Raw genomic sequence first — 13,861 nt, 5'->3', positions numbered from 1 at the left:
AGACATCACCCTTAAATGCATATGCATACATTCCATTTTCTAAAGTCTGCCTGCTTTAAGTAAACAATCAATTTATTTATCTTTCCAAATATGCTCTTTGGATCAAATGATAAATAATCAAAAGACAGCACAATATTTTTGGGTTCATTTTTTCCAAGTGGATGATGATGATGTTTATATCAAATAACTTCTCTTGCCAGGCATTCAAGGGCGACGCCGACAAAACAAAAAAGCCCCCCACGAAAAAAACCGTCATGATGTGAACGTAGTTTTAGTTTGTTAGCCGAACGTAAAAATGCACATTATTGGAAGTCTAAAATTAGCCCATTGGAGTAGTGCCACAAGGTTCGTGGGCATTTCATTCGTAAAGCTTTTTGTCACACAACTGCATCAATCTTTTCGAGCCGGAGAGCTTCTGGCATGCGAGAGCTACAATATACCCACTTCAAGTTTCTCACCTCAATCTATAAATCGGTAGTAAGTGGATAGTAAGTCCAGAAAACCCAAGCCCCGAAAAACTAAAAAGACATCAGTGTCTCGTCACCTTTTTTGTGCCAACTTTTTCTTTTCCCGTCTATCACTTGTCATCATGTGTTGATTGTGCAGTACTATCAACATGTGTATTTACTTTTTATCTTGACCTATCCCCCCTTGATGCGAGTTTCATTTCTTTTATTTATTGTTGGCCTTCCTCGATATTCATATCCACTTGCCACAATACCCTACCCCATTCTTTGGAGATATTTTTCTCCTATCCAAATCATGATGGAACTGAATAAGATTGGAGAATGATCCTCAAGTGTACAAATTTTACTAGAAGGATTGGTTTATTGAATTTGTGTAATTTCCTCTTGGGTTTAATGATTACAAAAACCTTGTCATCCTTTCATAATAGTTTTTGTACTACTAGCAAGGTTGATATGTCAAAAGGATTCATTATCTCGTATATTCAAAGCAAGCTTTGGACACGTGATATAATTGGATTGTGTTCAAAATATACAGAGTATCAATGTGGAAACATCTCATTACACCACATATAACAAACTTCAAACAACCACAAGACCTCAATCAAGCTTACTTTAATAAAAATATTTAATTTTAATATATAACGTAGTGTTGTGATGGAATGGCTCACATTGTGGGTTGAAGTCGCACACAATGGCCATGGACAATGATGATGTGTTAAAACATTAAAAATATAATATTTTGAGTTTGAGATTATGCACACCGATGTTTCACTCGTAGGAAAATGCTAGTGACTTTCAACCTTGGAAACAATTAAATTGCTTTATGAAAAGCAACACTTTATAGAAGGCTCAAGGACATTATCTCTCCACCCAAGAGGTTCATCGATTGGACATTTTGCATCACATGTGTGATTTTGCAAATTTACAATCATAGTCTAAATTGTTGTACAAAATATTTCCTCTATTTACATTTTACATGGATCTACCATAGGTGCAAGAAATTTTCGAGTTCAGACATTTGGTGCAATCATTTCTTCATAATTTTTTATCATTGCCTTTCATGAGATTTGAGAGAAAGTTTTGTGGAGCTGAGGCAACTTGCTCCATAAGCCCAAACATGTCCTTGATGTCTGAATTACGGTCCTGAAAATAAAAATCAATAGCATGTGTCTCGCAAGAGATCATGGGCTAGTTGCTTACGAAATAACACGATGAAAAGATAATCAAATCAGAGGAAATTACCTAAATATGCTCCAGGTATAGTTATGTGTTTAGTCTTAATTATATATATGATTAAGAGCCTCAACTTTGACCAAGCATAATATATATGGTACATATCTATTAGCAAATAAGTAACGAAGAAGAAAATTTCATCTCAAGCAGATGCTTTTCATCCCATATAGAGTTTAAATAGCACATTCAGAATAGACATTATATATCAAATCTCGCTAGATGGAAATTACTTGGTCTCAAACGTTGATATAACGTTTCATATTTGTTAATGATCATACCTTATCCTAGGTTTATTTACATTAGGTTGTTCATAATGACTTGTTTACCTTCATACCACTTTTAGTTGGAACACCTCTAATTGGGCCAAGCCGTGTTCGGAGAGCAGCCATTGTATTAGTCAATATTTTTTGTTCACAGCATCGTAGTTTCGCTGCTACCTTCTCCTTGGCTGATATATCCTACAAAAGATGAGCTCAAACCTTTAGTTCATTAGCTTCTCTTTGGCTGATATATCCTATAAACGATAAACTCAAACCTTTCATTGATTATCTTCATGACTTAAAATTCATATGTAATCATAACTCTCAAAAAACTTCCTTACCTTGCTATTAACTAATTGTAATTCATCATCTAGACTTCTGTCAAAATTTGAGAGACGGTTGCGACATTCAGCCAGAAGCAGTGTAAGAACTTCATATTCATTCGCCTGCATCAAGAAAAAATATCCTGATTTCTGTTAAAGAGTGTTGAGAATACCTTCTGAAAATCTCATAATGGAAATGTATGCATGTACTGGCCTATAAAAGGAATTGCTATTCAATGAATGAGAGAGAAGAAAGAAGCACAATAAAAGAAACAAATCAATAACCAAAGTTTAAAACTAAAAATATAAGAGCATAAACATTCACTACACTTGGAAGTCCATATCAAGCAGCATAGATTTTGCCATACACTTCATGCATGTAGGATATGCAAAACTTTACTCAAACAGGTCTAGCTTTCTGTACAAAAACATGCATACACATAGCACCCTTCCAACACTTTGTGAGGAAGAAGATATCATATTTTTCCAAATTTGAAGCAAGTACATGTTCCTCAGAAAAGAAAGTAATAGAGCATGGAAATTGTTTAATGTGAGGCAAACCAGCACACTTCACCTCAGTGAGGGCTTGCATTTCCAAGCAGCCCTCCCCCAACCCACAAGCTCACGCCCACGTAAATACACCTTTTTTTACTCCACAAACACTGAGAAATGCCAATCATCAGTTACAATTTGAAAAGGCCCAAGATTAAGATTTATTGGTCCTGAGCACTTTATCTACACCGTGACACCTTAGTTCCACTTCTTGCACACATCTTTAATAGAACTATGCAGCAAGGTTTCCTTACTAGGTGGATAGAACATTCCATTCTATCAATCTTCAAGAGAGTAGAACACATGATACCTAATCATTACAGGACACACAGTCAATAACTCAGCAGATTGATTACCTGCATGATAAGAAGCAAAGCATCAGTTCCCCATGATATAATCCACGGAGAGATGGGAGCAGCCCCAATAGTAACCAAAGCACTATTCTGATCAGTCACCAGTATCCAGTGGATTTGGGAGCTCCAGAAACAAAAACACTCAAGATTGGCAGTTTTGTTATCAAAACAGCTGGCCCAATACAAAAGTAGACATTGTTGGTACACTGAAAGGCAAGAATGGTTCCAATCACATGGCACAAATGTTAAATGCACTACACCCTACATCACCACATTTTTAATGAAATTCATCACAGCTTTTTTTGCAAGATTTCGAATCAAGATGAATTTCTAGAAACCCAGAGAGATAGATCAATCCATAATACCAGATTTTAACAAGATTCATCCATAGTTAGATTGGACAATGAAAGAACATGGACCAGCCCCACAATGGCTCTTGGTTACAAGATGGCAATATAAAGCAGTCTTTTTACACACATTGAAAGATGGATTTGTCATCAGGCACTTGATATGGATACACATCTATCACATGTGCTCTAGAGTGTGATAAGGCAGCTCAGGACCTTTTAACATTAGAGATTGAGATAGGTAGATATGCATGAAAATATATGGATTAATGGACCTACCAATGGTGCCATTGGGGTGTGGAATCAGGGGAACACCATGTTTGCCATTGTGATGTTTTTTCATGGAATAAGAGGGATATACTAATGCCTCTCACAAGTAATGGAACTCAAAGACCAACAATGCTTGGGACCATTCTTTCTAGAAAAGAGACATTGAGAGAAGTTGTAGGAAGACGATAAAACTACAATAGTCCATGAACAAAAAACCACCACAACTTTCTTTATCTCCATCACTTCTTCTCATGCTAGGGTCTTGACCACATCTGTTGAGAGGGGTTACAATAGGTTCAACATTAACTATTTTTCATGCAAGTACACCAGGCTGTCTAGATCACAACCCCATCACACTTGTTATCCACAGATAAAGGCCATTATCACTCAATCTCAAAGGTGGTTCTCTCACATCAGAGATATCTCCATCTTGGATTGGCCCATATTAGAAATATTTCAAGGCCGAAGTTTCAATCTATCTAAGTTCAAAATATTAGGTGCTTCGCTACCAAGATTCTCTAGTAACTTAGGCAGTTCCACTAATTTAGTTATATTTCTTTTAACCTATAGTTCTCAAAGATGAGACACCATTTCAATCTCTTGTTAGACCTGATAGGTCATTTAGCCTCTTGAAAGACATTTATATATCTTCCATGAGAATTCATTGGCTCAATATTATGATCAATGTTTCAAGGCATGCATACATGTATGAAGTCATCTCTTTGAAGGATAGAAGAATAAAATTTAGATAGCTTTATATAACTAAATTTTGTATACCTGACTTATGATAATATCCAGATTTTGATAGTTAGGATCATTTGTATACCTCGTTTACAATAATATCCCTATCAAATGAGATCTTTGCAATTAAGCCTGAATCCTGCAGCCGCGCTAGCCTCATGTATGACAACAACTGCAAAGACAAGGGATAGGTTTGTGTTGATATACAATTCGCCCATATATTTAATACATGGATATATGAGAACAAAATAGAAAACGAATGCAGTCTGAATCCGGACATAACAAAGAAACAATATCGAATCATAGGAATACCAAATACATGTAGCATAAATTTCACATGTTCATAAACTAAGACTGGACAAATATCATATTCCTAAGAGTGGTATATGCATAAGAGCTCCTTGTACTAGAAATGGAAACTGAAAAAAGGTTGCACAGAATTCATAGAAAATTTTTGAGAGAATGAGGAAATTTAAATGCTGGAAAAAGTCTTTCAAAAATCTATTAAGTGTCTGAACAAACTTGTATGCCCTATACATAGATTGACACATGCGTGATATTCGTGATATTCTCCATGCGCAATATTCTCCATATTCGAGAATACAAAATGGCCCCAAGAATATTAAAAAACCATTCGTTTTGTAAAATAAATATAAAAAATTATTTATTTATTTAAATAAATATATTTCACCAAAAAAACAATTATTCATTTATAGATTATAGTGTCAAGAGAGTTTATGAAACTTATTTTAATTAATTAATTTTTTTAAAACGAATATTTTTATACTATTATACAAATATGATTACTAATTAGTATGAACTTTGAAGATATGATTAGTTTAAAGTATTTTTAATGTCACGATAAAAATATCCATAAATTTTGAGGAAATAAAAAGTGAGAAATTAATGAGCCTTTATTTTATTTTTTTTATTTATTAATAATTTAAAAAAATACTTATAAGTTATACATTTATTATAAAATTTTAGTAGTGTAAAGTCCCCAAAGTCCCTCTTTTATTATCCCTATTTATTGTTAAGTTCCTTTCTTTTTATCTTAGGACCTTTTTTAAAAAAAAGTTTTTTTTTGTTTTATTTTGGGGGGGGGGGGGGGGTTAACGAATACTTGACTACCCATTCGTATTCGTATTCGTTTGCATTCGAATGGGAAACCCAACGAATGCGAATATGTCAATCTATGGCCCTATATTTACCCAAAGCATTTATTTCTTTTAAAAATATGACTGTCAAATTTATTTCAGTATTTGGATTTTTCATTATTAAAAAGGTCATAATAAATCACGGTACAAATGTACATAAAATGTGAGAAAAAAATCATATGCAAAAGGACCTATTAAGCGATATAAAATTCCACATCAATGATTATTCTGACTTGTGCAAACTTGTCCCATGTAACCCTTATCATTCCACCCATGAGATAAATAGACACCAGCTGTAATATTTGTCATTTTGTGTTAGCGCAAGACAATTTTGCTGAAACGTTTGCAATTCTGTTTAATATTTCTTATATTAACATTAAAGAATGCAATGTTTCCTTCAACATATGCACTACACATACACGAAAGAAACTGAGTGAGAACATATAGGCCAATACACACCTGGGTTGGGAACCGGTCAAGATAAAGAGGGAATTCCTGCTCATCTTGGAAATTGGCTACTTGTAATATTTGTAACTTCAGTGATCGCAAGGGATCACCCTGTACCAGTCCAACCTGTGGAATTTTACGAAGATGTGGAATTCGTATCATTATGAAGATGCAAGTATAATTGCCTTTCTCTATAAGATAGGAAGATTTCATTAACCTCTATCGAAAGAAAATCATTTGTGTTGTTCTCGTCCACGATACCATAGCTGAAACAATAAAAAGCATAAAGGTTTTCTTTAACTTCGATTATAAACTCCATATTTATATGTAAAGCAAATATATGTAGAAGATAGCTAGTAAAACAAATACATGTTGTCCCCATACAGAGAGCGGAACAATAATCACAATAAATTAAAAACTCTGAACAGATAAGATTACACTGAACATTAACTTCATCCTTAATCATAAAATTAACTATGTTCTATGATTCATGAATCCCAATACAGGACTATTATGGAAAACCTGATTAATAAGTCAGAATTTGGTCGATTTTGCCCATAAGTCACAAGCACCTGTTCTCCCTGCCTATGGTTTTTCTCCAAACTCAACACCACCTAGAAAAAAAAATAAACAATGTATACCAAGAACTGAGATTTGGGATATGGAAACTATATTACAAAACTATATGTATGACAAGAAATAGGCAACAGTTTGGTTTGAGCCAAAACATTGAAACCATAAAACCATGGTTTAATGCTTTAGTTCAGTTTGTTCCAAGATCCAAAATGGGTCAACGATTCCGTTTGGGTTTTGTTTAGCTTGAGGGATAGCAGTTCAGTTCGAAATTGTATTGGTTTAATATTTCACAATTTATAAAGTTTGAAATCACCACTTAAATGGCTTATAGTATTGTTTGACGTTATAAATTAATATAAAATCATAAACCATAAAACCTCTCTTTAAGTTATCTCAGTCTTTGTGTAGGTAAAAAGGAAGTCACTTCTATAAAAGTTAGTTAAAAGGTACGAATACATGTGTTTTCCCTAGACTGTTTTGATTAGTGTTGAGGATCTACTAGTAATAATGAATTCATTTTTTGCAATACAGATTTTTGATTCATCATAAAACATGGAGTTCAGCATGGAAACCCCTACGCCTAACTCTCTATCTTTGCCCAACTCAATGTCCTCGACTTCTACAAAAACAATTCTAGAGGTCAATAAAAAAAGAGACAGCACAGTTCATGGACCAAGCAAAAATTCCACAAGTAACGTAACCATAGGACTCTAGTTCTGTGATCCAATCTCCTCTAGACACATCTAAGCTATTATTATTATCTTGCACATTGGAGAACAAATTTCATAGCTCTTTCGCAAAATACATCATCACTGTCAAGGAGAAAGATGTTTCACACCACTGTTCACATTGTAGTATTACTTGGACAAGCAAAAATTCCACAAGTAACGTAAGCATAGGACTCTAGTTCTGTGATCCAATCTCCTCTAGACACATCTAAGCTATTATTATTACCTTGCACATTGGAGAACAAATTTCATAGCTCTTTTGCAAAATACATCATCACAGAAATGTTACCTCCTGTGCATGTTGAATCCCTGGGTTTCAACAATTCATGCACACTTTCTTGCTACGAGGTTTTGTCAAACAAATAACTAGTAACTAAATGGCAAATAAAGTTTCAACATTGATTGTTTTAATGTACAGGCTGACTTAAGCCATAACTTGTCAAGGCATCATTCATGAATTGCTTGAAAACTAAGAACATAACATGCACACAAGGTAACATTTCTACAATATGTAAATCTCTTCTCCAATGTGCTAGACAATAATATCAATGCGTTTAGAGAAGATTGGATCACAAAAGTAAAATCATGTGGCTGAGATGTGATATTAAATTATGTTCAAATGTTTAGCAATTGTAATGGTGGATCTACCAATTGGCCAAGTAATACTACAATGTGACATCAATGCAAGGCACACATTTCTCCATGATAGTGATGATGTTTTGCTCAGTCCATGAAGTTTGTTCACTCTTTTCTTTATTGGCCTCTAGAAGCGCTTTTGTTGAAGCTGAGGCCATTACATTGGGAAGATAGACACTTGGGTGTAGGGACTTCTGTGTTCAGCTCCATGTTTTATGATGAGTCAGAAATCTCTAATCAAAACAAAACAAGGAGGACACAAGTATTCATACTTTTTAACTAGCATTTAAACATATGACTTCCTTCAAGCCTGCACATAGCGTGAAAAAATGTTGTTAGGCTACCATTTATAATTTTATATTAATTTATAATGTCAAATGACCCTATAAGCCATTTAGGCCATTTAAGCTTCATTTAAGTCATGAAGACATATCCTATGATAAATTGTAACCAAGCTTTGTATGAACACTGGAAAAAGATCATAGCAAAAATAAGTTTCAAACATATTCCTCAGAATATTCTCAATCTTCAAAGCTCATTAATAAAATGAAAGAGAGAAAACGTTATAATAAAATGAATGAGAGAAAATGTTATAATAAAATGAAAGAGAGAAAATGTTACCGCTTGCTGGTCAACACTGTATTCAAACAAAGTATCACTTTCACCACTAATGTTCACAGCATCTCCAAAGGGAACCTGCCAAACAGAATCCATATCATTAAATCCCCTTGAAGTGATTTCAATGATATAGAGGGAAGATCTTCACTAATGCAAAATGCAAATAAATATCTACAATGATACAAACAAAGGATAATAAGTATGTCATAAGATGAGTTCAACTAAAAAAGGTTTAAACATATAAAAGATAAGGCAACAACTAGGTTCAGCAGAAAATAGTAAGATTGTGTACCTTTTAGTGTCCTGCTAACGTTGTTTCATGCATAGTTGTTAAAAAACGTGTATTCTATGTTTAGAATACTCTGAAGGAGTCTACATTTTAGATCTTCCATTTTATAATATTTTCTTTATAGTACATTTTATAATACACGTTCGAAGTATTCAACACACTCAAAATAATTTTCTTTTTAAAAACATTATATTTTAAGAAGTATTTAATGTATTTTACACATTGTCACGATGTTACTCAAATGCATGTGAAATCTGAACAGGACCACCAGGGACTTGAACCAAGGAGGACACAAGGACTAGGAAGGTGCGGACATTAGGTGACTCGAAGGCTCACTAGAGTCGATAGCTCGTTGGAGCCGAAGACTCTGCAGAGTTGAAGGCTCTTCGGAGTCGGGTTTTTGGGATTCTAATGTTGATTTTCTTGGTTATGAGCATGGGATGGTAGGGCAAGTAATGTGTCATGTCTGGCTGAAAGTTATTTTCAGCACATTACAAGTTGAAATTTCTCATTCTCTGGTTTCTCACCTCGATTCTCAGCATGTTTCATTTCTTCCAATTTTATCGCAAAGAGTAATTGGACAATATTGACAGGGATTTCCTTAATGTGTGTATGAAATTTCGAATGTGCATGAATCAAAGGACAAGTGAAATGGCGTTGACAATAACCTATATTAGAGCATTTAAGGGCTGTAGATAGTCTTGTTGCATCAAATTTCTCTGCTGCTAAGAGCAAGATGACTAAGTTGGACATGTTTTCAAAGCATTTTGAGGTTATCCTGGAACTGTAGATTTCTAGAACCTTCCATGGGAAAGCGTACATTTAACACCTACTGTCAAGTAATGATGGAAATACTAGATGGGGTGCAAGATTGGGCTAATTGGTTATGAACACGCTGTCATTGAGAATTTTCATGTTCATATTTTGAACAACGTGAACTAATTAAATCTTTTTTTGTTTCTGGATTGGGACTAGAAGGCACCTCTTATTACAACAGCAGTAGCACATCTGAAAAATCTGACAGTCTTATGCCATAGGTTTGAAATGTAACCATGCAATCTGCTTCAATGTGAATTCACTCAACTATTCCAGCCACATTGAGATTTCATCATTAGTTCAGTACACGTTTTTTCACATCTGTTTCCTGCACAGATTTATTTTGTACAAAAGTCTCAAGTGTCAACAAGATCAAAACATTCTCCTGTAGTAAAACTTCAAAACCATAATGAAGACCAACTAGAGATGGGATTTCATATATAAGAACTCCATGATTTTTAAAAACAAATTGAAAGAAATGAAATGTGGAGATACCAAGGCATGAAGTTCTGCAGATGGCAAATATATGGCTCTTGATACAATCACTGAAAAGGCATTTTTAAATGATTCAACAGTGAACAAATCTTGTGGAATATCCTGCTCAAAATAAGAAAACACGTTATTAACAACTGCTGACTCTGCAAACTAGAAATCTAGTCACTTAAAAATTTCACCTTGAGCTTCTTTTGACATGTTTCCAGGATATCCGTGAATTCGTCTTCAAGATAGGCACAGCGTTGCTTAACTTCCTCTGACATAATGAAAACAATAGATTTTCAATGAATTAAAAGAGCCAGAGTAACCTCATAAGACAAGAATATGTTGCTTGCCTAACAAACATCTCAGGCATAAATATATATGGATCTTTTCATGAACTATGCAGTGTATTCTCCAGACATGCCATATAAGCTGGAAAATGTTCCTGAAACCATATCATTGTGATGATCCCCAAAACATCATGTGTAATCAAAATTTATCAATTGATAACTTATTATTGCAGTTGACCACAATAACTACGTACGAAACTATGGTGAAAAGCAAACTTGTTTTCTAAACATAGTGTGCCAGCAAATGATGAATTTAATGGTGTTAACATGAATACATTGAATTTATATCTACTGTTGCAGTTGATCATGATATTTGAATGTGTTAAAAACTACTGACAGTGTAAATTTGCATATCATTTTAAGGATATCCAAATAAACACTTATATTCAGCAAATGGAGATTCCTTCACAGTACAAAAGCACACAAGAAGAGAAATGAAACCTGCAATGGAAGTGCCCTTTAACAATGCTTCTTGTTCTGACTTATTCCATAGAATGGGGCTCAAAGTTGCTGAAGGAAAGGTCTTGAGATATGGATACCAAAGAGATTTCTCACCGAGCCATCTCTCATATATTAGCCAGAGTGCAAGGCCCACCAAATCAGGTCTCCCTACAAAGAGAATTGATTCTTGGTCAATATGTCTATCATGCAGTAACAAGAGATTGAGAAACTTCATGACTGTTCCACAGTGTTAATTTTCTAAACAAAAAATACCCATAAGGCTGAAAAGTATATTTATTAGGTAGGGTTTTGGCTACTGTTCAAGCTTAGGAACTATACTGAATCACCAGACGTATGATCATACGTACTTGAGAACCATAAGTATGCTCCATATTTGTAAGGCCGTACATTTTTTGGTTGCCTTAGCTATGAATTTGACAATGTTTGATAGTGAATTTATGTGCTATACAGAGTGAGAAGAATATGCAAAAGTTTTAGTTTGCTCACCAAAGTCTCAGGGTTTGAGCATCAAAACAAAAAGAGGTGTACAAAAAATTTGCATTGACTGTTATATGATTACACACCAGCAGCAAGTTGTGAGATAACAGGATGGTTTGCAACATCAGCTGAGGTGACGGTGAAGTTTTCGGGTACTTTGATCGCAAAATCACCAGCCTGCATCCCATAAGCACACAAACTGCAGCATATCGATGTAAAATCCTCACAACTCTTATGATCATAAAGTAAATAATGCCATAGCGGATGTGTTCCATCACTTATATTAAAGTAAGGGTCAAAGTATCAAAAACATTGAGCTCTAATTTTACCATAATTCTCAAAATTCCACCCAAGTTTATAAAATTCCCAAAATGTCTCTCCAATTTCAGCAAAGCCTCATCCATTAATGCCTCATGTTTACATCCTAGTTATTAGTAACTCAAGAAGTGTCGCATGGATCAATTCCTATTACTAGTTATCAAGATAGAAAAAGGGGGAATACTAACCATCAATCATTAATCAATCTGATTAACTAAAACTAACCGTCATTAATTTTTTTCCAGAAGTAAGTAATCATCTTGATTTTATAGGGTTAAAAGACAAGGTTTTTGTAAGTTGATTTAATTAACAAAAGAAGATGGATTCAGCATAGATTTAAGTAAGCATAAACTAATCTCAAATCTATAGTTTGTGGCCTTTAGGGAATTTCGTAAGCTTTAGAAGCATTTTTGTAATTATGATAAACTAGAGTAGCATTTCGATAGTTCACCCCAAGAAACCTTTCATCTGTATAGCAAATTCATAATTTCAAGTCAAAGTGTAGAAGAAGAGCAACAAGCTCATCAGTTTCTTACTTGCAAATCTCGAACAGCGAAGCATCCCAATTCTCCACTTTCAGATATTTTTAGATCCACAGCCTATATGACAAGTCAAAGACGTGTAAAATTATAAGTTCTAAACATAGGACAACTTTTCTTATTTATAACCATAACTATGTTCATGCTTTACCAGAAGTTTTTGCTTATCATTTTTTATATTATTTCATATCAGATGATTTCTGTTTTGAACACCTCAAATTTAAATGGTGTCATACAATCAAAATTTTCTTTTCTCCAGGTATGTCGTCTCACATTCTACTTGTGTTAACAAATCTCAACAGACACCAGTGAAGGCGCCAAAACATTAGACAATTTTTTCAGAGAAGTAATGATTCCTTTTTCTGGCTACTCGAAGTCTTTCTCATATCTGTATGTAAAAATTAACCATTTCAAGGAACTACAAAAAACACAAGCAGTGAAGAAACCATTTTTTTACCTTCACAAGACGGAAAAACTCTCGACATTATGTGCTAACAATATTAATTCTTCCATTCTACAGTAACCAGAACCAAGAAATGAAAGAAAACGACAAACATATTCAGTGTTATCTATTAATAATGCTAACTTCAAAGATTATCTAAAATGAAAGGATATTGTGAAACACGAGTTTCTCTATTATAACAAAGAAGAAATCAAAAAACAAACAAATTCTACCTGATCTTTTGTAGTATCATAACATCAAAAAACAACAGCACCATCAAAGATACTCTAAAATGTGAAGATAACGTGAGACACTGATTATGAAATATGATATGACAACATTCAACGATTTCAGTTTTATGTATTACATCAATGAAATATAAAAAGACAAATCGAAATTTGAGGGACAAGGCGAAAAGAAATCAAGAAATCAGATAAAAGGCAGCCATCTCGATCTGATATAGCAGATGCAATATCAAAAGGTATAGAAATGCAATGATATGGAAAACCAAACAAAGGAAAAAGATGAATAAACAAGTTATGGAATTTTCATTGACCTGTTCAGGAAATCCTTGCTTCTTCAGCCATGAGGTGAACTCTCGAATCTTGATGTCTTCGAGTGAGTCCTGGGACCAATTTCCGAGAGAAGCCATTAAAGGCCAGGGTTGTTTCCGACGAAGCTTGGGATGGAAACTACTGATATTGAGATTCGGGGGGGAGCGAAGAAGATCGGGAGGAGGAGAGGATGGATGGCGAAGATGAAGATGAAGATGAAGATGAGGACGACGAGGAGCAAGAGGATGACTGTGTTTGATTCTGCTTCTGCTGGGCATGTCAATGGAGATGGCGATGGAGGAGAGGGAAGGAGACGCCATCGCCATAGCTTCTCTCTCTGGCAGCGAAGGGGTTGGAGAAATGGATAAGAAGAAAAGGAGGGTGGTTTTGGACTGAGGGTGGTTTTGTCCAAAACCACGCTGGCCGAAG

The 13,861-nt window shown here is 34.6% G+C and overlaps 1 protein-coding gene across 3 annotated transcripts; it reads right to left on the bottom strand.

Moving 5' to 3' along the window:
* Positions 1-1,178: 1,178 nt before the first annotated feature.
* On the bottom strand, positions 1,179-13,795 carry LOC147855001 (fructose-bisphosphate aldolase-lysine N-methyltransferase, chloroplastic-like). 3 transcript variants are annotated; one of them, XM_087331367.1, is made up of 14 exons: positions 13,435-13,795; positions 12,434-12,496; positions 11,666-11,756; positions 11,082-11,249; positions 10,488-10,564; positions 10,309-10,410; positions 8,712-8,786; positions 6,673-6,764; positions 6,368-6,416; positions 6,163-6,276; positions 4,632-4,718; positions 2,302-2,406; positions 2,035-2,158; positions 1,179-1,610 (listed from the first exon to the last, which is right to left on the bottom strand). In XM_087331367.1, exons 1-14 carry the CDS (start codon positions 13,756-13,758, stop codon positions 1,603-1,605), a joined length of 1,479 nt encoding a protein of 492 aa, XP_087187493.1. In that variant the 5' UTR covers positions 13,759-13,795; the 3' UTR covers positions 1,179-1,602. The 3 variants fall into 3 exon arrangements, with proteins under 3 accessions (XP_087187493.1, XP_087187492.1, XP_087187494.1); XM_087331366.1 differs by having other exon boundaries at positions 2,027-2,158; positions 13,435-13,794; XM_087331368.1 differs by having other exon boundaries at positions 2,027-2,158; positions 11,666-11,778; positions 13,435-13,511.
* Between the last annotated feature and the right edge of the window lie 66 nt (positions 13,796-13,861).

Source organism: Azolla caroliniana, unplaced genomic scaffold, assembly GCF_043228905.1.
Source record: "Azolla caroliniana isolate FFs.n. ecotype wild unplaced genomic scaffold, voAzoCaro1.0.p SCAF_15, whole genome shotgun sequence".
NCBI classification, from domain to species: domain Eukaryota; kingdom Viridiplantae; phylum Streptophyta; class Polypodiopsida; order Salviniales; family Salviniaceae; genus Azolla; species Azolla caroliniana.
This window is presented reverse-complemented; position numbering and strand designations above follow the sequence as displayed.

Bases quoted from the DNA above. Each gene is read 5' to 3' on its own strand.
- LOC147855001 (XM_087331366.1), bottom strand. From the start codon at position 13,758: ATGGCGATGGCGTCTCCTTCCCTCTCCTCCATCGCCATCTCCATTGAC. The intron at 11,757-12,433 runs GTAAGAAACTGA...TATGGGATGCAG, and splicing joins TCGCTGTTCGAGATTTGCAA to GCTGGTGATTTTGCGATCAA. The intron at 1,611-2,026 runs GTAAACAAGTCA...TTTTATTTTCAG, and splicing joins CAACTAAAAGTGGTATGAAG to GACCGTAATTCAGACATCAA.